Source organism: Dasypus novemcinctus, chromosome 17 (genome assembly GCF_030445035.2).
Source record: "Dasypus novemcinctus isolate mDasNov1 chromosome 17, mDasNov1.1.hap2, whole genome shotgun sequence".
Taxonomy (NCBI): domain Eukaryota; kingdom Metazoa; phylum Chordata; class Mammalia; order Cingulata; family Dasypodidae; genus Dasypus; species Dasypus novemcinctus.
In genome coordinates this window covers 36,144,612-36,168,204 of record NC_080689.1, presented here as the reverse complement: position 1 = coordinate 36,168,204, position 23,593 = coordinate 36,144,612, and the positions used below count along the sequence as shown (strand labels likewise).

At 35.9% G+C, this 23,593-nt stretch overlaps 1 protein-coding gene across 1 annotated transcript in view; it reads left to right on the top strand.

The window, feature by feature from the left end:
• The window catches only part of FBXO11 (F-box protein 11), an 83,659-nt gene that overhangs the window by 39,082 nt on the left and 20,984 nt on the right, over positions 1-23,593 (top strand). Inside the window, exons 2-4 of the mRNA XM_004482407.5 lie at positions 22,590-22,717; positions 22,862-22,943; positions 23,352-23,496. Coding sequence (XP_004482464.2) covers positions 22,590-22,717; positions 22,862-22,943; positions 23,352-23,496 — 355 coding nt within the window. The remainder of the gene's footprint in view (positions 1-22,589; positions 22,718-22,861; positions 22,944-23,351; positions 23,497-23,593) is intronic.

Here is a 23,593-nt window from a genome sequence, read left to right as displayed (position 1 = left end):
TGCTTCCCACATGGGAAGTCCTGGGTTTGGTTCCGGTGTCTCCTAAAACAAACAAGCAAAACAGATGAAGAAACCAACTCAGGAGCTGATGTAGCTCAGTAGTTGAGCACTAGCTTCCCACATATGAGGTCCTGGGTTCAATCCCTGGCCCCTGGTACCTTAAAAAAAAAAATAGGCTAAACTAAAGAGAACCCATGTAGTTTGTACATATAGAAGAAAAATCTTGTCAAGTGTTAGGTTGATATTTTACTTTTCCTTGTTTTATTGGCAAACTAAATGAAAGTGTATTCTTGTCTCATAGCAAATAGAATATGGTTTGTAAAACAATACATGTGGACAACATGGGAGGTCCAGGGTTCAAACCCCGGGCCTCCTGACCTGTGTGGTGAGCTGACCCATGCGCAGTGCTGATGCGCGCAAGGAGTGCCATGCCATGCAGGGGTGTCCCCCACATAGAGGAGCCCCACGTGCAAGGAGTGTGCCCCGTAAGGAGAGCTGCCCCGTGTGAAAAAAGTGCAGCCTGCCCAGGAGTGGTGCCGCATACACGGAGAGCTGACGCAGCAAGATGACACAACAAAAAAGAGACGCCATTTCCCAGTGTTGCTGACAAGAATACAAGCGGAAAGCGAATGAACACAGAGCAGACAACTGGGGGGTGGGGAAGGGGAGAGAAATAAATAAAAACCTTAAAAGAAAAAAATGTGGATTCGTTTGGCAATCTATAAAAGTAGAATTAAATTTCAAGGTTTTACCACTTCTACTTTTCACATCCAATTACTTGTGAGTCAAAATACATAATGCCTATTCATATCATTGCCCTAGTAAATAAAAGTTAGTGATTATGAGTTAGTAATTTACCTTGCCATTATGGACCCTTATTCATCTTGATCGAAGTCCCTTTTGATTGTATATAAGATAAACTACGTATTAAATCTTGATACCTATTTAATATTTATGCTATATACATAATTTTCTTTAAGAGTTGTTCAAAGATATTTTCTGTGTTTCATTACTTTTATTGGTTTCTGATGAACTACTATCAGTGCTTAATAAAAAATTTTTTTAAATTTAATTAATAGGAAGACTTATTAAATTTAGGTTCAGTTTCACCTCCCGTGGTTACTAGTGGCTTATAAACTTAATATCAGTGTAGTTGATCACAAGCCTATGTAAACATAATCACATTAACACCTTTTTATTGAAGTAAAATTTAAATTCCAACAAATAGAAGATTCAGTGCTGGTTTCTAATCAGAAGCTATTGTGGCCAGAAAGCAGTAGCATGACATTTAAAGTGCTAAAAGAAAAGGATTGTCAACCAAAAATTCTCTATCCAGCAAAACTATTTAAAACGAAGGAGGGAAGCAGACTTGGCCCAATGATTAGGGCATCTGCCTACCACATGGGAGGTCCGTGGTTCAAACCCTGGGCCTCCTCCATGCGCAGTGCTGATACACGCAAGGAGTACCATGCCACGCAGGGGTGTCCCCGCATAGGGGAGCCCAATGCGCAAGAAGTGTGGCCTGTAAGGAGAGCCGCTAAGCACAAAAGAAAGTGCAGCCTGCCCAAGAATGGCGCTGCACACACGTGAGAGCAGATACAACAAGAAGACGCAACAAAAAGAAACAGATTCCCGGTGCCACTGATAAGGATAGAAGTGGTCACAGAAGAACACACAGTGAATGGACACAGAAAGGAGACAACGGGGGGGGGGGGATAAAAAAATAATAATCTTTAAAAAAATAAAATAAAGGAGAGGGAAGCAGATGTGTCTCAAGTGATTGGGCCTCCACCTTTCACATGGCAGGTCCCGGGTTCAGTTCCCAGTGCCTCTTGGAGAAGGCACACTGGTGCATGGGGCAGATGCGGCAAGCTGACACAACAAGATGATGCAACAAACAGACACAAAGAGGAAAGGCAGAGACACAAGAAAGCAGGGAGCTGAGGTGGCTCAAGTGATAGAGCACCTCTCTCCCACATGGGAGGTCCCAGGTTTGGTTCTCAGTGCCTCCTAAAGAGAAGGTGAGCAGACACAAAGAGCACACAGCAATGGACACAGAGCAGACAGTGACCACAAACAATGGGAGTAGGGAATACATATAAAAAGATTTTTAAAAAATAAAAATAGAATAAGAGAGAAATAAGACACATTCCCAGGTAAAAGTTGTTGGGAGTTCATTACCATTAGACCTCCCCTATAAAAAATGCTAAAGGAATGCCTTTAGGATGAATGGAAAAGATACTAGGACAATAACTTGAAGCTATATGAAGAAATAAAAATGCATGACAAAGGTTAAGTGCTTGGGTAAATAGCAGTATTATTGGATACTTGGCTTGTATGTTTTTTATTTCTTACATGATCTAAAACAAATACATGAAAACACAAATCTGTCATTGGACATACAAAGTGTAAACATGTAATCTGTGAAAAGAACAACACAAGAAGGGTAAAAATGAGTATGGGACCAGAGATTGTGTATGCTATTGAAGTTAAGTATCAATTCAAACTAGATTATTACAGATTTAGGGTATTAATATAAATCCTATGGCAGACATGAAGAAAATATCTTTAAAATATATAGAAAGGAAATGAGAGAGGAATTAAAATGTTTCCCACAAAACATCAGCTAAACACAAAGGAAGACAACAGTGAAGGAAATGGGGGACAAAAAAGTAATAAGACATCAAAAAAACAAATGGCAGGATTGTAGAAGTAAGTCTTGCCTTATCACTACTTACTTGAAATAAAAATGGGTTACATTTAAAAGGTAGAGTTGGCAGAATGGATTTTTTTTTAAATGCCCCAACTATGTGCTGTTTACAAGTGACTCACCTTACATCAAAAGACACAAGTAGATTGTTAGTGAAAGAATGGAAAAAAATATTCCATGCAAACAAACAGCAACCAAAAGAATGCTGGACAGGAGGTGGATGTGGCTCAAGCAATTGGGCTCCTGCCTACCACATGAGAGGTCTGTGGTTCAGTTCCCAGTGCCTCCTAAAGAAGACAGCAAGCTAGCCTAACTGGCAGGTGCAGCAAGTGACAGAACAAGATGATACAAGAGACACAAAAACATAATGAGAGACACAACAAAGCAGGGAGCAAAGGTTCCTATTGCCTCCTAAAGAGGATGAGCAGGACAGTAAGCTGTCTTGACGGCAGGCATGGCGAGCTGATGCAACAAGGTGGCACAATAGACATACCAAAGCAGGGAACAGAGGTGGCTTAAGCAATTAGGCGCCTCTCTTCCCACATTGGAGGTCCCAGGTTCAGTTCCCATTATCTCCTAAAGAAACAAGACAAACAGACACAGCAAGTATAAACAGCGAGGGGGTGGGGACAGATAAATAAAATAAATCTTTATTTAAAAAAAAAAAAAGAATGCTGGGGTGGCTATCCTAATATCAGACAAAATAGACAAAGTGTCCATGAGCAAATGAATGTATTAAACTGTAGTTCATAATACAGTGGATTGTTATTCAACTGTAAAACAAAACAAAGTTCTTACAGATGCTGTAACATGGTTGATTCATGAAACCATTATTTTATATGAAATCAGACACAAAAGAACAAATATTGTATGAATTCACTTACATGAAATAGCTGGAATAAGCAAATTTACAGACAGAAAGATTCGAAGTTATCAAGGACTGGAGGGAGGGGAATAGGAAGTTATTGCTTAATAGGTACAGAGTTTCTGTTTGGGATCATGAAAAAGTCTAGGTAATGGATGGTAGTGGTAACACACAACATTGTATGTAATGAATACCACTTGTACATTTAACTTAAAATGGAAAATTTTGAATGTACATATATGTTACCACAATTTAAAAACCAATACTTTCAGAAATTTTCTTTTAATTATGTTCACTATGGGCCTTAAAGAAGAATGTCTTCTATAAAACTAACTAGTGATTATTACTGGCAGTAATTGTGTAAATAGAATTCTACATTGTTGAATCACTTTAACAACATTTTGGTTTTCTACATTTATTGAAACAGGTTTAGATGCAGGAGGAAAATATTGTATTGGAAGCTAATGTGCTCATTGGATTAATTGTTTGATTTGTTTTACTTACCTAGCAAGTATTGAATACTTGGCTGGTACTTGATAATGACTGGTACTGTGATAATCACTGTAAGAAGAGGAGGATTCAGAGAAAGATTCAGACAGTATGCATATTTTTAGATTTGCACTTATATTTTGTGATTAATAGTTTGCCCTGTAGATTTGGTTTTGATTCTTTTTTCTTTCTTTTTTCATTTTATTTTATTGTGGTAATATACATACAAAATTTAATTTCACATTTTAGCCACTTTTCAGGTATACAATTCAGTGGCATTAATTACATTCACAGTGTGCTGTATGCTTTACCACCATCTTTTTTTTTTTTCTTCCCTTCCCAGCCATCCCCACCCCACCCCCCCCCCCCCACCCCCGGTTGTCTGTTCTCTGTGTCCCTTCCCTGTGTGTTCTTCTATGTCCACTTCTATTCTTATCAGCAGCATCTGGAATCTGTGTCTCATTTTGTTGCTTCATCTTGCTGCATTAGCTCTCCGTGTGTGCGGCATCACTCCTAGGCTGCACTTTTTTCATACCAGGCACCTCTATTTACGGGGTGCACTTCTTGCACTGGGGCTCCCCTACGCAAGGGACACCCCTGCTTGGCATGGCACTCCTTGGGCCCATCAGCACTGTGTGTGGGCCAGCTCATGACATGGGTCAGGAGGCCCCGGGTTTGAACCTTGGACCTCCCATGTGATAGGTGGTTGCCCTATCCTTTGGGCCACATCCGCTTCCCACCACCATCTATTGCCAACACTTTTCTGTCAACCCAATCAGAACCCCTGCACCAACTGTGCATTAACATCATGTTCCTCCCTACCCAACCCCCACCACTGGTAATCTAGAATTTTCTTTTGGTCTCTGTGAATTTGTATATTCTAGTTATTTTGTATAAGTGGATCATATAATACTTGCCCTTTTGTGACTTGCTTATTTCACTCTATATGATGTCTTCAAGATTCATTCCATGTTGTCATGTGTATGAGAACTTTATTCTACTTTACAGCTGAATAATACTCAATTGTATGTATATGCCACATTTTGTTGTTCATCTATTGATGGACATTTGGGTTTCTTGTATCTTTTGGCTGTTGTGAACAATACTGCCGTCAGCATGGTATAGAAGTATCTTTTGGGAGTCCCTGCTTTCATTTCTTTTGGGCATATACATAGAGATGGGATTGCCAGGTCATTTTGTAATTTTGTATTTAGCTTTTTGAGGATAAGTCTTGATTCTTTTATTTGATTTTTACTTCCCAGTTCTTCATATCACTCCATTCTGTGTAATTCTTGAATTCATATTATTACTTCTCTAGACCAGTGGCGTTCAACCTTACTTTGTATATTGGGAAGTGGAACTTTTCAAAATTTGAGTTCTTTTAGATTCAAGTAACTTAAACCTGACTCAAACTGGCTTATACAAAAAGAAAACTTCAAGTAACAGGAAGTGTTAAGGTAGGAAGCAGTCATGACCTGCCTCTGGTCTCCTGAAGCTGTCCTAGCTCTGCCCTCAGTTTGTCAATGTGGACCTTTAGGTTAGGTCCCCTCAAGTATCTAGGATGACTGCTTGCCATAAATCATGTAACATTTGTCCTTGTTTGTATCTTAACAGGAAAGAAGAGAGAATGCTCTCTTTTCCCAGAAGTCACAAAAGCTAGTTGCTTTTATCTTTCACCGGTCCAAATTAAATTGGCTTGGGCTTGTTCATCCTTCAGGGACATGAAGTTACTTGTAAATGACCAGACTATTCATGTGGGATAGAATGGATATTACGAAGTCAATCACAGCAACCACTCCATAGGAAGTAAAGCTTGGATGTACGTATTTTTACATCTACAAGCATACAGCTAATTTTGAGAACTGCTATACTTCCCGATTCAAGCCTTAAAAATGGTGGTGGTTGTGGTGCCTTTTTTCCCTTCTTATTTTCCAGTGGAACAAATTTATTCTGTGTTACAGATTGTTTTAACTTACCTTGATTTCTACTGAAGAAGCTAAACTTTTGATTAGCCTTGGTTAAGACTCCAAGGAAAAACAATTATTAATTAAGGATAAGGATTGAAAATATATTCATAATTATCATTTAAATTTCTTATTAGCCATCCATGTGCAATATAGTCAATTTCTGATTCTTTTGCTATTGTTGGAGATCCTTCTGCTTTGTATTGTTTGACAAATGAGTTAATCACTCACAGTATAATGGCAAAAAGAGTTATTTTAACTATTTAGAACAAAGCAATCCCATTTATCCTAAAAACTAAGAAATAAAAGCAATAAAGAATTCTCAGCAGCATTACTTAGTCTTAAAACCCATGTAGTTTATTTTTGGGAATAACTCTTAAGCTCCCACTTAATGCTTATTTACTTTCTTTTAAAAACCATGTCTAGCAAGATTACTTCTTTGGTTTATCAGAGAGGATGGATGTAGTAATCTCATGGATAATCAGCTAGAAGTGACAGCTAACAACATGACAGTGAGAAAGGGGGACTATATATATATACACACACACATATATTTTAAAAATCAGGAGTTACTCAAGAAATTTAGCAATTTCTAGAAAATAGCTCTGTATTCATAAATGGGTCTTAAGGTCTTATTACAAAACAGTAGGCTGTTTCAGGATTATAGTGATTATCATTTGTAACCAAGAAAGTTAATTAATTTAAGGGTAGTCTTAAAAAGGTAAAACAAGGTGATTTGCTTTAGAAATATTTTAATCAAAATGATAAAATACGATTTTAATGCTTGGAAAATGTACTATTTTTCTTTCCCTGTGAATTATCCAGGGCCTGTTATTTTTAAATCTTGCCAAGTTTTCCTCACCCCTTCTTTTACCCCCAGTCAGTGAAAATTAGTTTAGTTTTAACCCAGATATCATCATAAAAGGAAACTTTTATAAGAGAGTGATAAAGTATTATACTATTGGTTGACCCTGCCACAAGTTGTTCCTCAAATCGCCAATTTTAAATATATATATATAATTTTTACATTTTAATATTTTTCAACTCCAGATGATCCTGAAATCAGTGGGTATATTTTATAGCAGTAGTGTTAGCCACTTCAGTCATCTGCAATCAAGGAAGGAAATATGTTTTCTGTGACGAGTACCCGTGTTGATAGAGTTTATTATGTAAATGGTGACATGAGTCCCTTTAATTTTGTAGATATTAGTATATTATTATTAGTAGGTTTTTTTATAGACTAGTAACTCTTAGAGGAAATTCAGTTAAATTTTTAATAAAACAAAGTACATCTAATCCATTCAGATTTTTGCATTTGAAGCAACTTAGTGTTTTTCATTAGGTACTCATGCTGTACAACATTGCTGTTAACATCATTCTATTGGTGTACCACATGAAAACTGAAATAATTGTTTTTGTTTTGTTTTTTTCCTGGTATACTCCAGTCCTAATATGAAGGGGGTTTTGTTTCATTTATATTGACCCAAGGCAGTAGTAAAGAAAAGTGATATTTAGGCGCCATCTGCTGTTCTTTAATATATTTCATCTTCTTCAGTAAAACTTTAAGGGAATAGATTGAAATAAGGTGGGTTTTTTTGTTTGTTTTTTTCTGTTTGCTAATAAGAAGCACATATACACACAAAATCTGCCTATAATACCAACTGCCAAGCCTTATACTTTTGGTGGTAAGAACTAGGCTTGTGTGAAAAAATATTTCTATACTCTTTATCTCTGCCACTTTTGCATATTCATTCAAGACTTCTGAGTTTTAGAGCACTTCCTTGTCTTGTTTTCTATGTCTGACCTAGACAGGAGCTCCTGAGTAAGATAGGTTCCTTTGCTCATATTTTTAAAATCTCCCTCTTCTGCTACAGCCTAGCTCATGTGCTTTTTACTAGGTAGTAGCTTCCTTTACTTTGTTTCACTAGTCAAGATTCCTTTATTTTTTCTGTGTTTCAGAAAACTATTGAAATCTCTGATGCATTGATGGCCTCTAACCTGGTCTCTTTATGTAGGTGTTTATGTCTTTTTATTTCCTTAATAATCATTTTAAAGAGTCTTAGAAATAAAAGTGGATTTACCTAGGCTGCCATTTTCCCCTAAGTTGTTATTTTTAAAGTTTAAAATAGTAATATACTAAGAAAGTAATTTGAACAATAGATCCTAAAGGTGATATTATAGTGATTTCACTATACTAGAAAGAGATTTCCTGATTTCATGTTGTAATTTTACATAGTAGTATCATAATAGCAGTGAATTACATTAGTATCACATTAGCAGGGAAGAGTGGATCATAATATTAGTTTTTGATTTATAAGTTTCATTGAGGAGTCTGAGATGAGAATGTTGGGAAAGGCTTTATAGACAATGTGAAAGTTGACTGAACACTGAGCGATAACCTTATATAAGTAGAGAGAAAAAAGATGGATATTCTAAGTAGGAAGACCAAAGTGAACAAAGGCGTGGAGATACAAATGTGCATAACATGTCCTAGGAATAGGATAGACTAAAACAGTTGAACTAGTAATCATCAGGTCTTCCTTTATAGGAACTATAGAGATAATACATGTATCATAAATATTAGCTACACATTTTTATTGTTGGCTGGTGGTATTGGCTGTATTGTTTGTTGATTATGATCCAAAAGAAGTACTATAGAGCAAAACTTAAGATTGTGGGTTCCTGAATCAAATCTCAGCCATGCCTCTTAGGTGTCTGACTTTAGAATGTCAATCTCTCTAAACCTGTTTCCACATCTGTAAAATGGGAATAACAGTATCAGCCTCAGGGTAATATTAATGATTAAATGAGATATTGAAGTCCTTGATAAAGTGCCTTGTTTATTACAAATACCCTGGTAAATGTCAGTTTTTATTCCTTTCTAACTTGATAATTCATTTTATTTGAATTTGAATGAATTAATGTTAATCTCAAAAATCATATTTGCCCTTAAAGGATGAATTTCTGTCATGTTTGAAGAAATTTCAAAAATATGTGGCCAAGAAAATATGGAAACAACCTTAACAATAGTGGACTGGTGACCGTTAAATAAATCATGGCACATTCATATTATGCAGCCATTGGAAACTATGTTTCAGAAAATTTCATGACATGTATCATGAACATATCTTATGATACATGAAAATGAAAAAGCATGTTACACAGGAGTGTATACAGTGTTTCAACTAAATTATATACTTTGTGCAGAGAAAAATAAAAAGAATATTCTAAAACATTAGCGGTGATAAACTCTGAGTAATGGGACTTCAGGTGACTTTTTTTTTCTTTCATGTTTTCCTTCATTGTCCAAATTTTTCCAAGTGAACATATTGTTATAATGAGGGGAAAAAATGTGACACCTACTTAGAACTGTGACAGGATTGTTGAAGTAGTTTTATAGCTTCCTGAATGACTACTGATACTTTATAAAGAAGTATGCATTTTTATCTGTTGTCATCCCTTGGCCTTTGTGAATTTACCACTGCATTTTCTACTGTTCAGGAGCTATTCTAAACTTATCCATGATGAGTAGTACTAGGAAGTATATGATGAGTAGTAAAAGGAAGGGTTATTTCAGCCACACAGTATTTGGAAGATTAAATTAGTAATATAAAAATGGTTCATACCTGGAATTTAAAATATATTTAGAGCATACCTACCAAACTTTTGGCATCAAATATCAATTATAAAAATAGCTAATATTTGAATGCTATCTCTGCTAGTTACTGTGTTATTATCAGTCTTTTATAATCTTCACAACAATTTTATGAGGGTAGATACCATGGTTATCAATACTTTATAGATCCTCTGAAACTCAGAAGGGTTAAGGTGCTTGTCCAGAACTTCCCGACTAGTAAGCCATGATTCTATCCAAGAACCAAACACTGTTTCCAGATCCTGTATCTTTAGTCATTGTGCTATACTGTCTTCACATATTATTGATATTACAATATGAAAAGATCTGAGAAATCCATTATGAAAATAGTCCACTGTATATGTTCTGATGTTTTTGTAAAAATGCTAACTTGCTAACACTTTTAATAAAATATGACTTGAAAAGGTATCATTTGAATTTTTTTTTAATTTCTATAAATTAAGCATTTCCAAAAAGTATATGTTCCATTTCATGGTGTTCTTTTATAAGTTAATATCGACCTAGTAATAAGTATATCCAATAATATTTAGCATGACTAATTTGTAGTTAGGTAGTACAGTGGTTAAAAGTGAGATTCTGGAGCCAGACTTTCTGAGTTCAAATTCTACCTCTGCTACTTAATGTGATGTGACCTTGGACATTGCTTAGATTCTCTGTGCTTCATTATCTGTAGAATAGGAATAATAATGTCTTCTTCATAGAGCTGATGTGAACAGTAGTTGCCAGCACATAAAAGTTTTTAGTGTTAGGTACGTTGTTAATAGGGGAAGGAGTAGAACTATTTTTCCAATTACTATCCTTATCAACATCATCACCATTTGTATTTAATAAACTTTTTTTTTAAAGATTTATTATTTATTTCTCTCCCCTTCACCCCCTGCCCCAGTTGTCTGTTTTCTGTGTCCATTCACTGTGTTTTTCTGTGTCCGCTTGTATTCTTGTCCGTGGCATCAGGAATCTGTTTCTTTTGTTGTTGTTGTTGCGTCGTCTTGCTGCGTCAGCTCTCCGTGTGCCGCGCCACTCCTGGGTAGGCTGGACTTCTTTCGGGCTGGGCGGCTTTCCTTACAGGGCACACTCCTTGCACGTGGAGCTCCCCTACTCGGGGGACACCCCTGCGTGGCACAGCACTCCTTGTGCGCATCAGCACTGCGTGTGGGCCAGCTCCGCATGGGTCAAGGAGGCCCTGGGTTTGAACCATAGACCTCCCATGTGGTAGGCGGACGTTCTATCCTTTGACCCAAGTCTGCTTCCTTAATAAACTTTTTGAGACATACAAATTACTTTGTGGTGGAAAAAAAAATTATACTTGGAATCCTTTGACCTTAAATTTATTTTGTTACCTCTTTAGCTTTCTAACCTCTAGCATTTAACCTTAACGCATCTTCGGTGCTCATCAGTAGAACAAGCTAATATCTTACCTTACAGATAATCTCTTAATCTGTAAAAAGCATTACTAGAAATAATGTTGCATTTCCAGAAATTATGGCCTACCTATGGGACCATGAAAGGAAGAGAACTAAAAATACTTAGGCTCCCTCTCTCTGGTGAAGTTCATTTTCCTTCTTTCATTAAATAGTTCTGTCTTGTGTGACTTCACAAAGAAAAAGTTAAGCATTTAATGCTTGTAAAAATGTAATAGCATTATTATTATTTTGATCTTCATATTTTGCTAAGGAAAGTCTTGATGTTTCCTTCCCCATAAAACTAAACTAAGAAAAGGCAATTCTAGAAATTTCTGAACAATGTGAAAATAAAATTAGGAGCAAACTAAATTGTTCTCTTTTAAGCTGTGAACATATAATGACTTGGGTTTTCTATTTTATACTTGTGTCACATCTAGGGTGTGCCTCTAGTATAGCACTTAACATTTTTCAATTATTTGTTTACATGCCTCATTCCCTACCAGATCAAGTCTGTCAGCTCTTTATTTTTACAGTGACTAGCAAGTAGATGAATATTAACATTTTAGTTGATGACTTATATGAATCATGGGTTAATTTAGAATTAGGTTTGAACTTAATTGTTAATTTGGTGATCTTAAATTAATGATGTACTTGATACTCTGATCAAATCAGCTTCTACTTGAGTGTAAAGCTACTTTTATTTTCATCAGGCTAAAGTTAATTTTCATCAAGCTTATCAGTTCTCGGACCCACACACTTTTTAATACATAGTTTTGCTTTTGTCATCAACAGATAATCCACTTTACATTTTATGGCTATTTCTCAAAAGTTTCATTGCACATCTACCATGGAACATCAGTATTGTACCATATGTAAATAATTATAATAATCTATACTTTCTGACTCCTTACTCCTACTCTGGTATATTTTCAGAGTGACAGTATTCTCTTTATCTCGTACCCAAATCACTCACTGGAACTTAATTCATATATAACAGATATATCCATATATCCAGTTTTTCCCACAGATACCTCAAACTCAAAATCCAAACCTGAACTCATTTTTCTTCTCCCCATCCTTCCTTGAACCTTCAGAGGTCCCTAACCTTAGTTCATGTCACCACAAACAATTGGATTGCCCAAACCAATATTGTTCCTGGCTCTAATCTCTTTTCCATCCCTATCGATATCCAGTCAGTCACCAAGATTTATGAATTTACCTTGTATGTCAAACTTGCCCAGTTCTTCCATTTCTATTACCATAATTCAAGCAATCTTTATCTCTCTCTTTGCTTTTTCTTTTTTTTTTTTTGAAGTACCAGGGCCAGGGATTGAACCCCAGACCTCCCATGTGGGAAGTAGGTACTCAACCACTTGAGCAACATCCACTCCCCAATCTTCCATCTCTTAATTGCATTACTGCCATAGCCCCCTAACTGGTCTTCCACTTGTCTTCAACCTTGAGTACTGTCCATTTCCAGTTGTTTTTACATTGCTTGGGTGATCTTTCTAAAACACAAATCAGAACAGGTCACTGTCCTATTTTAAACCCATTTGGCTATCCATTGCCTTCAAGATAAAATCCAAATTAAAGTATTTTATAGCACCCTATAAAATATATTACATTACATATTATGTATATTATGTATTATATATAGATGATATGTTATATATTATATATTATATACATGTTATTACATAGCATCTGGCCTTTGCTTCATGGTACAACCAAAATGGAGCAGCTCATATTCCATGAGACCTATGTTGGAGGTGAACACCTTTAGGTCTTCACATACTCTTAATTCCTTCTGTTTGACTCCCAGTTATTCGATTTTCAGCTTGGAATTTGTTCAAGAAACCTTCACTAATATCCTGGCACCATCTAAGATTGAATTGGATGTTCTTGTGTTTCCATAGTATTTTTTGCTTATCCCTATTTCAGCATATGGCACAAGGTATTTGTTATTTTCCCTATATAGTTGTTGATGTCTTCCTTAAACTCTTGGAAGACAAGTTCAGTGTTCTGTTCAGTTGTTCTATGTTTCACCGGTACCTAACACAGTGCCTGGCACATTCATTCATTCTTTCTTTTCTTCATTCAGTAAGTATTTGTTGACTGCACCTAAGCCAGGCAGTTTAGAATAGATAGGTCTAAATTTCTTCTGTTGAAGTGAAGCTTTTTTTGACGTTTTAGTAGTCTTTATAATATCAAAGATGTAGCTTCTGAAGTTTGTTATTGCTTGAAGTAATCAAAGTATGTATTTTATATATATTTTCTTTGACCAGTCTTAGGTAATCCCTATAGTTCATGTTGTGGTAAAATTTCAGCAGAAGTGTGTGTGTGTGTGTGTGTGTGTGTAATAATTGAACACATTAATGGGACTATTATATAAAAGTATCCTGAGTAATTTTTTAAAGTTTGTAACTATACATAAAATATAGTCAGAAATAAGTATCTGACTACAGCAACTCAGGTTTTTTTTAAGTTTGATATAATGATTTTACTTACAAATTTTGCCTTGATTTCACTTTACTCATAATTTTTTTTTAATTGTCAGAGGAAGGCTGTGGTAGTTCCCCAACTGTGTTAGAAACAGTTGTCAGGTCTAGTTCTTTATACTGTGAGACAGGGAACTGTTTCTAAACACACAGTTGTTAGTAGAGCAGATTTGCCTAAGTTTCCAGTCTGTTCTGTGGCTATGGGTAAGTAATATGGAATATGTATAGTTTTTGTAAGGAAAAAACTTCTATAACTTAAATTCCATAAACAACCCTATAACTTTAGGTTAGCTTATATATATAACCTGAGGTATATAGACTTTAAACCCCAGCTGATGAATAATACAGTTTTTAGCAAATCTTTAAGATACTTATAAATATATTTAAAAGCTAAGGTATATACTACTCTCTCAAAAAGGATAGGCTTAAGTCTCTACATCTCTTTCTTTCCTTGAAATGAGTCCTAAAATAAAATTTCAGTCTATTTAATACCAAAACTTTCAAAGATCATTTTTTAAAGAAACATGCTTATTCTTCAGAAGCCTTTATTTATTCCTGTGGTTCCTGTTAATTGTAAAGATGCTATTATATAGAATTATAGAAAAATTAATCTAGAAATTATAAATATATGTGTATTTATATAGCACACTTTAAATTGCATGATATTAGCTTTTTTATGCTTTTAGAGGACTAATAAGAGTTTATTAATATAGGCTAAAACTTCACTAGCTGCTAGCCACATTTGACTGTTGACCACCTAAAACACAGTCTAAATTGCTATATGCTATATCTCATTTTATATTGTTAACGTGTCAAATGATAATATTTTAAATATACTGAGTTTAATATATTAAAATTAATTTCACTGACTATTTGCTAATGTGGCTACTTGAAAAGTTGGATCACATTATATTTCTGTTGAGAGCTCTAGTCTAGAACATATTTTTCTAATGAAAATTAAGTTCTCTATAAGTTACAGTTGAAGTCAGATGTTTTGGTATAACAAAGACCCGCTTTTCTTCCAGTTTTCAATAATACATCATTTCTTTCTAATGACTCATCAGAAGTAACTTTACTGTCCATATATCTACAATAGTCTCTTCAGAACAATCTAGGCATTTTCTATCAAGCACCTCACAATTCTTCCAGTCCCGACCCATTATCCAATTCCAGAGCTGCTTCTACATTTTTAAGTATTTGTCATAGAAGCATCCCACTTTCTGGTACCAAAAACTGTTTTTGTTTCCTGGCTGTTAAAACAGATAGTATACCATACGTTGACTTAACAAGAATTTATTGGGTCATGGTTTCAGAGGCTATAAGATAGTCTTCAAGTTTGGTATCTTCTGGTTAGCCAGTAATCTTTGGGGTTCTTTGGCTCTTCCATCATGTGGCAGTGAACGAACACAGCAGCATCTTTTCCTTTCCCTTCCAGGTTCTCTTCATTTCCAGCTTCTAACTTTTGTCTCCATGTGCAGTTTCTTTTGAAGTCTTTATAAGGACTTCAGTCATACTGAAATGAGTCCCATCCTCATTCAATTTGGGCACACCTAAACTAGTAACAGTTTAAAAGGTCTTATTTATATATATATATATATATATTTTTTTTTTTAAGATTTATTTATTTCTCTCCCCTCCCCACCCCATCCCAGTTGTCTGTTCTCTGTGTCTGTTTGCTGTGTCTTCTTTTTTGTCCGTTTCTGTTGTTGTCAATGGCACGGGAATCTGTGTTTCTTTTTGTTGCATCATCTTGTGTCAGCTTTCCATGTGTGCGGCACCGTTCCTAGGCAGGCTGCACTTTCTTTCACGCTGGGCAGCTCTCCTTATGGGGCACACTCCTTGTGCGTGTAGGGGAGCCCCTGCGTGGCACTACACTCCTTGCGCGCATCAGCACTGCGCATGGGCCAGCTCCACATGGGTTAAGGAGGCCCGGGTTTGAACCGCGGACCTCCAGTGTGGTAGACAGACGCCCTAACCACTGAGCCAAGTCCACCGCCAAAAAGTCTTATTTATAAATGATTCACTCTTGACAGGACCAAGGTTTGGGACCTTAACATGCTTTTTGTGGAGAACACAATTCAGTCTCCAGTAAACATCTAACTAAACAGAAGATCAAGAAGTAAATGGAAGACTCAAATGCTACTATAAACCAGTTAGGGGAAGCGGACTTGGCCCAATGGATAGGGCATCTGCCTACTACATGGGAGGTCCGCGGTTCAAACTCCAGGCCTCTTGACCCATGTGGAGCTGGCCCATGCACAGTGCTGATGCGCACAAGGAGTGCCCTGCCACACAGGGGTGTCCCCTGCGTAGGGGAGCCCCACGCGCAAGGAGTGAGCCCCGTAAGGAGAGCTGCCCAGCGCGAAAGAAAGTGCAGCCTGCCCAAGAATGGCACTGCACACATGAAGAGTTGACACAACAAGATGATGCAACAAAAAGAAACTCAGATTCCCAGTGCCACTGATAAGGATAGAAGTGGTCACAGAAGAATACACAGTGAATGGACACAGAGAGCAGACAATTTGGCGGGGAGGAGGGGAGAAATTTTTTTTAAATCTTTTAAAAAAAACAATTAGGCCTAACACTTCACCCTGTAACAGCAGACTATACATTCTTCTCTAGTGCACATGGATCATTCTCTAGAATCAGACAACATGGTAGGTCACAAGACAAGTCTCAGTAAATTTGAAAGTAATGAAAGTATGTGATGTAACTTCTCCAACCATAATGGAATGAAGGTAGAAATCAGTAGTGGAGAGAGAATGGGTAAATTCATGAATGCGTAGGCATTAAACTATGTATTCTTAAACAACCAGTAGGTCAAAAAATGAAATCACAAATACCAAAACTTATGGGATGCAGCCAAAGGCAGTGCGAAGAGAGAAATTTATGGCTCTAAATGCTTACATTAAAAAAGAAGAAATAAATCAGAGACCTAACTACACAAGTGGGAAAACTAGAAAAAGAAGAGTAAAGTAAACCCAAAGTAAGCAGAAGGAAGGAAATAAAGTGGGTTCTTTGAAAAGATCTATTAAAATCAACAAACCTTTAGTTTAACTGACAAAAGAAAAAAATAAAAGAAAGCATATAATAAAAATCAGAAATGAAGCGGGGGAGGGGGTGGGGCATCACTACCGATCCCACAGAAATAATAAATATTATAAGAAGATATCATGGGGAAGCGGATGTGGCTCAAGTGATAGAGCTTCTGCCTACCATATGGGAGGACCTGGATTTGATCCCTGGGGCCTCCTGGTGTAAAAGAAGAAAAAGTGTGCCCACTCTGTGAGCAATTGCCCATGTGGTAAGCCAGTGCCCTGTGCAAGTGAGTCACTCAGCAAGATGATGATGCATCAAAAGAGAGACTAGGGAAGGGTCAAGGTGAAACACAGCAGAAACAGGAACTGAGGTGGTGAAATTGATGGGGAACCTCTCTCCACATCAGAGTTCTCCAAGATTGAATCCTGTTGATTCCTAGAGGACAGAAAATGAGAAGACAACACAGACAGCAAAAACAGCAGTGTGGGAGGAGGGGAAGGGGGGAGGATAAATCATTTTTTAAAAAGAAGATATCATGAACAACTCTTAAAAAATTTGATGACCTAGATAAAATGGAAAAATTCCTAGAACATGCAAACCACCTATGCTAACTCTAGAAGAAATAGATGATCTCAACAGAACAATAACAAATAAAGAGATTGAATCAGTAATCAAAGACCTCCCAAAAAAGAAGCCCAGGACCAGATGGATTCACTGCGTAATTAACAACCATTCCAATCCTGTTCAAACTCATCCAAAATATTGAAGAGGAAGGAACACTTCCTAACTAATTCTATGAGGCCAGCATCACCCTAATACCAAAGCCAGATAGAAATACAAGAAAAAAGAATTAACCAGTGTCTCTTATGAATATAGATTCAAAAATCTTCAACAAAATACTAGCAAACTGAATCCAACACCATGTTAAAAGAATTAATCACCATGATCTAGTGGGATTTATGCCAGATATGCATAGGTGGTTCAATGTAAGAAAATTAATTAGTATAACATACCATATTAATAGAACAAAGAAAAAAAGAATATTTGATCTCAATTGATGCAGAAAAAGCCTGAGAAAATGCAGCACCCCTTCTTAATTTAAAAAAAACAAAACTCCTAAAACTAGGAATAAAAGAAAACTCCCCTGAACATAATAAAGAGCATATATGAAAAACCCACCACTAACATAATACTCAATGGTGAAAGGCTAAAAGCTTCCCAAGATCTGTAACAAAGCAAGGATGCCCACTGTCACCACTGTTAATTCAACATTGTACTGAAAGTTTTAGCCAGAGCAGTTAGGCAAGAAAAAGAAATAAGGCAATCACATTGGAAAGGAAGACGTAAAACTTTCATTATTTGCAGATAATATGATCCGATATATAAAAAGTCATGAAAAATCTACAAGAAAGCAACAAGAGCTAATAAATTAATTCAGCAAAATGACAGGATACAAGACAAACATGCAAAAATTGGTAGTGTTTTTATGCACAGGTCATGAACAATCTAAAGAGGAAATAAACATTCCATTTACAGTATAACCAAAATAATTAAATACCTGTGAATAAATTTAATCAAGGCTATATAGTAGTCCTATAAAGAAAACTACAAAACATTGCTGAAAGGAATTAAAGACTTAAATTAATAGAGGACATTCCGTGTTCATGGATTAAGATGTCATTTCCACCTGAAATAATTTATACATTCAACCCAATGTTAGTGAAAATTCCAACAACCTTCTTTGCAGAAATGGATAAGCCAATCAAGTATATATGGAAGAGTAAGAACAAAATTGGAAGACTCAGGCTTCCCACTTTTAAAACTTATTACAAAGTTAAACTAATCAAAACAGTGTGGTCCTAGCATAGTGACAGACATATAGGCCAGTGGAATCTAGTTGAGAGTTCAGAAGGAAGCCATCATACCTATGTCCAGTTGTCCACTCAGTGGAGAAAGAATAGTCAACACATGGGAAAACTGGATATCTATATGCAAAAGAATGAATGTGGACTCCTGCCTTACACCATACACAAAAATTACCTCAAAATGGATCAAAGACCTAAAAGTAAGAACCAAAACTATAAAATTCCTAGAAAAAGATAGGGAAGCATTTTCAGGATCTTGTATTCAGCAATGATTTCTTAGATTTTTACACTAAAATTACAAACAACAAAAGAAAAAATAGATATATGGAACTTCATCAAAATAAAAATTTCCATGAATCAAAGGATTTTATCAAAGTAAAATGACAGTCTTCAGGATGGGCAGATATATTTGGAAACCACATGGATAATTGGTTTAATATCCAAAATATATAAACAAATCCTACAGCTCAACAAGAAGACAAATGACCGACTTAAAATATGGCCAAAAGATTGGAAAATACACTTCTCCAAAGAAGCAGTAAGTATAGAATTACCATATGACCTGGCAGTCTCCCTTTTTTTTTTTTTATGTTTTATTTATTTTTTGTCATTTTTTTAAAGATAAATAGATTGCAAAAAAAATGTTACATTAAGAACTGTAAGAGGTTTCCATATACCCCACACCCCACCCCACCCTCACTTCTTAAGTATATATCCAAAAGAGTTGAAAACAGGGACTCAAATAGATATTTGTTCACGGATGTTCATAGTAGCATTATTTACAGTTGCCAGTGACGGAAGCAACCCAAGTGTCCATCACCTGATGAATAGATAAACAAAATGTATGTATCTACAGCAGAATATTATTTAGCTGTAAAAGAAGGAATAACTTTCCAATACATGCAGCAACATGGATAAACCTTGAAGACATGTTGAATGAAACAAGCCAAACACAAGGACATATGTAGTCTCATTTATATGAAATAATGAGTATGCAGAGTCGAGTCAGAAACTAGAATACAGGTTTGCCATAGGTGGGGTAGGGAATGGGCAGTTAATGCTTAACTGGTATAGAGTTTCTGTTTAGGGTTGTGGAAGAATTTGGGTAATGAATGGTAGTGATGGTATAGCACAACATTTTGAATGTAATTAACACCACTAAATTGTATATTTGAAAATGGTTAAAATCGGAAATTTTAGGTTGAATATGTGTTAACAGAATAAAAAAATTTTTAAAAACAGAGTTGTACAACACAGTGAACCCTACTATGAACTATGAGCCACAGTTAATAGCATAATAATATTGATCCATCAGTTGTAATGAAATACTATAATAATTCAAAGTGTTAGGAATAAGGAAAACTGTATGTGTGATGGCAGGTTTATGGGAACTCTCTACTTTCTGCTGAATTTTTCTGTAAATATATAATTTCTCTAATTTAAAAAAAAAACATAAAAGCAGAGGATAGCTGAACATCAAAATTAACATTCTTGATATTTCAGACATGTTTAAACCATACTCTAACAAGTAGAGTGTAGGGAAGCGGGTGTGGCTCAAGTGATTGAGCTCCTGCTCCACATGAGAGGTCCTGGGTTTGGTTCCTGGTGCCTCCTGGAGAAGACGCGCAAGGCAGTGAGCTGGCGCGATGGGCAGGCACATCAAGCTGATATAACAGGTTGACATAACAAGGAGACACAGAGAAAAGACAGTGAGAGAGACTCAACAAAGCAGGGAGCGGAGGTGGCTCAAGCGATTGAGTGCCTCGTTCCCACGTGGGAGGTCCCAGGTTCCCCGTACCTTCTAAAGGGAAGGCAAGTAGACTCAGAGAGCAGACAGCAAATGTAAACAAAGGGGGGCGAGGGGAAAGGGGAATAAATAAATAAATCTTTAAAATAAAATAGAATGTGGGTGTTCTTTTCAAACACATGTGGGACATTTATAGAAATAAATTGCATTTAAGAGCACAAAGGGAAGGCTACATAAATACCCAGGATGATATTACACCAGCTACATTTTCTAGTATATGGGAGACCTTTATGTGGCTTTCCAAGTTTCATTTGAAAATGATGTTTATAGCATACATTTGAGTATTTATTAATGCAACATTTATTGAATAGCTTAAAAAAATCATTCTTTACATTTTCTTTATAATTTTAATTCCAAAGTAGACATTTTTAAGTAGTATACTTTATTAATTTTTTCTGTACTGTTTTTCCTAGCAATTTATTTGTTGAAGAAACTGGTAGTTTGACTTGCAGAGTTTTCTACAGGTTTGATTTGATTCAGGTTTGATTGTTTTTTGGCAAGACTATAGATGGTGCTGATACCAGATAATACATAATGTCTGGTTGTTTTCCTTTTTGTGCTATTAGGAAACCATACTACACCATTACAATCAGAAAATTATCATCGAAACATTGTTATTATCTAATCTTTAGGCACCATTTAGTTTTCATCATACTAATCATGTACTAATAACTTCTTTCTAGCAAATGAATCCAGTTCAGAATTACAGTAATCAGTTGCAATATCTCTAGTCTCCTGTAATCTGAAATACTTTCTCAGTTTTACTGTGAGTTCCAAGACTTTGACAGTTTTGAAGATTACAGGCCATTCTGTAGGCAAAAATTAGGACAAATTAAGCTTTTTCTGATATGTCTGCATAATCCAATTCAGTTTATGCATGTGAGGAGTATCACAGAGGTGATGCTGTGATTTTATTGTTCCATGCTGTCAGGTGGCACCTGGTTTAATTTGTCCCATTAATATTGGTGTATACTTCGATCACATGATGAGGCAGTAGCTGCTTGGCATTTCTGCTATAGAGTTACTCTTTTTTTCCTTTGTACTTAATTATTTTCTGGTGAGGTTCCTTGAATACCCTGTTCATCATCATACTTTGAATTTATTCATTTATTTCTTTATGTCAGTATGGATTTATGGTTTCCTATTTTATTCATTGGGTTATAATCTTTTATTATCATTAATTTTGATGCTTCCACACAATTCTGCACAATCTACACTCATACTCTTGCATCCACACGGTTTTATCTGTGTTTATTTATATATTTATCTATGTAATGAAAACCATGAGGTGACACTGATAACCTCTGGTTCCATTCCAGCACCATTGGATTAATCTAGCTTTTCTCCCTCTTCATTTTTATAACTCCCTTTTCTAATATTGAAAACTTTGGCTTCCATTATCCTATTTATTTGTTTGATCACTCCCTCTGTTTTGTGTAACTAAACCTCCATCGCTGCCATTCCCTCTCCTATGTGAAGGCTCTTCTCTTCCCTGCTCTGGCTGATTTCCATTCCAAGTCTGCCTCCCAACCCCATTGGACCTTCTTCTTACCCTTCTTGTGCTCCAGTACCCTTATGCCAGGCCAACCTCTGTGAACACCCTGTTCACCTTGATGGGTGGGTATCTTGATACCCTAATAATATATACTGAGCTGCCCTTCTCCATGGGCACCCACCTCACCCCACTGCCATCCTCATCCCATTTGTACTCTGACTACACAGTAGACATCCTCAGTGTTCCCACTCTGCTCATTAGTTGGGACATCCTCCTTACCTTAATGCCTTCCAAGTTTCATGCCATACCTTGAAAAAGATCCACTATAACATCTTAAAAATAATTTTGAGTGGATGTAGCTCAAGCAGTTGAGTGCCCACCTCCCATATGGGAGGTCCCAGGTTCAGTTCCCTGTGCCACCTAAAGAGAAAAACAGACCAACAAGCAGACAACAAGCAAAAACAATGAGTAAATAGACAAGGGAGCCATCTCGGGTGGAGGGGGGGACATTTCATTTAAAATATATATATTAAAAATTTTTTTTCCTTGGTTTCTTCTAGTGAGTCTATAGTTTCTTTTTTTAAATATATTTTAAATATATGATCTATTTGGAATTTATTTTGAAGCAAAAAGGAAAATAGAAATTCAGTTCTTTCAAATCGTTATCCACTTGGCTAGAATTAAAAATTTTTATCTTCTCTAAACATAACATGAAGTAATTTGAAGTTTTAAAAAAGTTTACTACATCAACAGCACTCTTTAAAAAGTGGTTGTCATTTTTCTTATTTGTTTATAACAGATGATGATGTGCCTGCAGATATGGTTGCAGAAGAATCAGGTCCTGGTGCACAAAATAGTCCATATCAACTTCGTCGAAAAACTCTTTTGCCGAAAAGAACAGCGTGTCCTACAAAGAGCAGTATGGAGGTAAGTTAAGTATAATTGCTTTTCTTTTTGTAATGAAAGAATTTTTAGGAAAACAAACAAAAAAGGAAATGCCATCATTTTTTAGGAACAGTGATTATGTATGGCAAAAATATTTACTTAATTTTCATTTTTTTATTTTTGAAGGGTGCCTCAACTTCAGCTACAGAAAACTTTGGTCATCGTGCAAAACGTGCAAGAGTATCTGGAAAATCACAAGATCTATCAGGTATTTCCTATAAGGAAACTAAGGGATAGGATAAAGTAATTTTTTAAGTGTTGTTTGATAACTTAAAATTAAATTAGGGAAATAGTTGATACTACATTTAGGATTGAGAAAGTAATTATTATAGAGTATGTCGTAAAACTCTGATCTGTGTCTTTTATTGTTGTATAAAGATATTTTTTATATATTTTTACCAGTTTCTGAGATGGTATATAATTGCTAAAAGAAAGAACTCTTGTTAAATCAAGATAAAGGGAGATAAATATGTATCATTTGTGAAAGTACAATGCTTATAAAAATGATTGCCCTCAAATAATAGAAGCTATTTATTAGATACAGTGAAAGCCATGCTTTTTAAATAATGAGTAGTTTGACAGATTGTTTATATTCTGTTTGTTAATCTCTTTATAGCAGCACCTGCTGAACAGTATCTTCAGGAGAAACTACCAGATGAAGTGGTTCTAAAAATCTTCTCTTACTTGCTGGAACAGGATCTTTGTAGAGCAGCTTGTGTGTGTAAACGCTTCAGTGAGCTTGCTAATGATCCAATTTTGTGGTAAGTGAAAACCTATTTCTTATTATCTTGGGATATATTGTTTGTTGCCCAAAATGCTAAAGGTATAGTAGAGAAGTTGAAATGTGAGTTGGTAGTT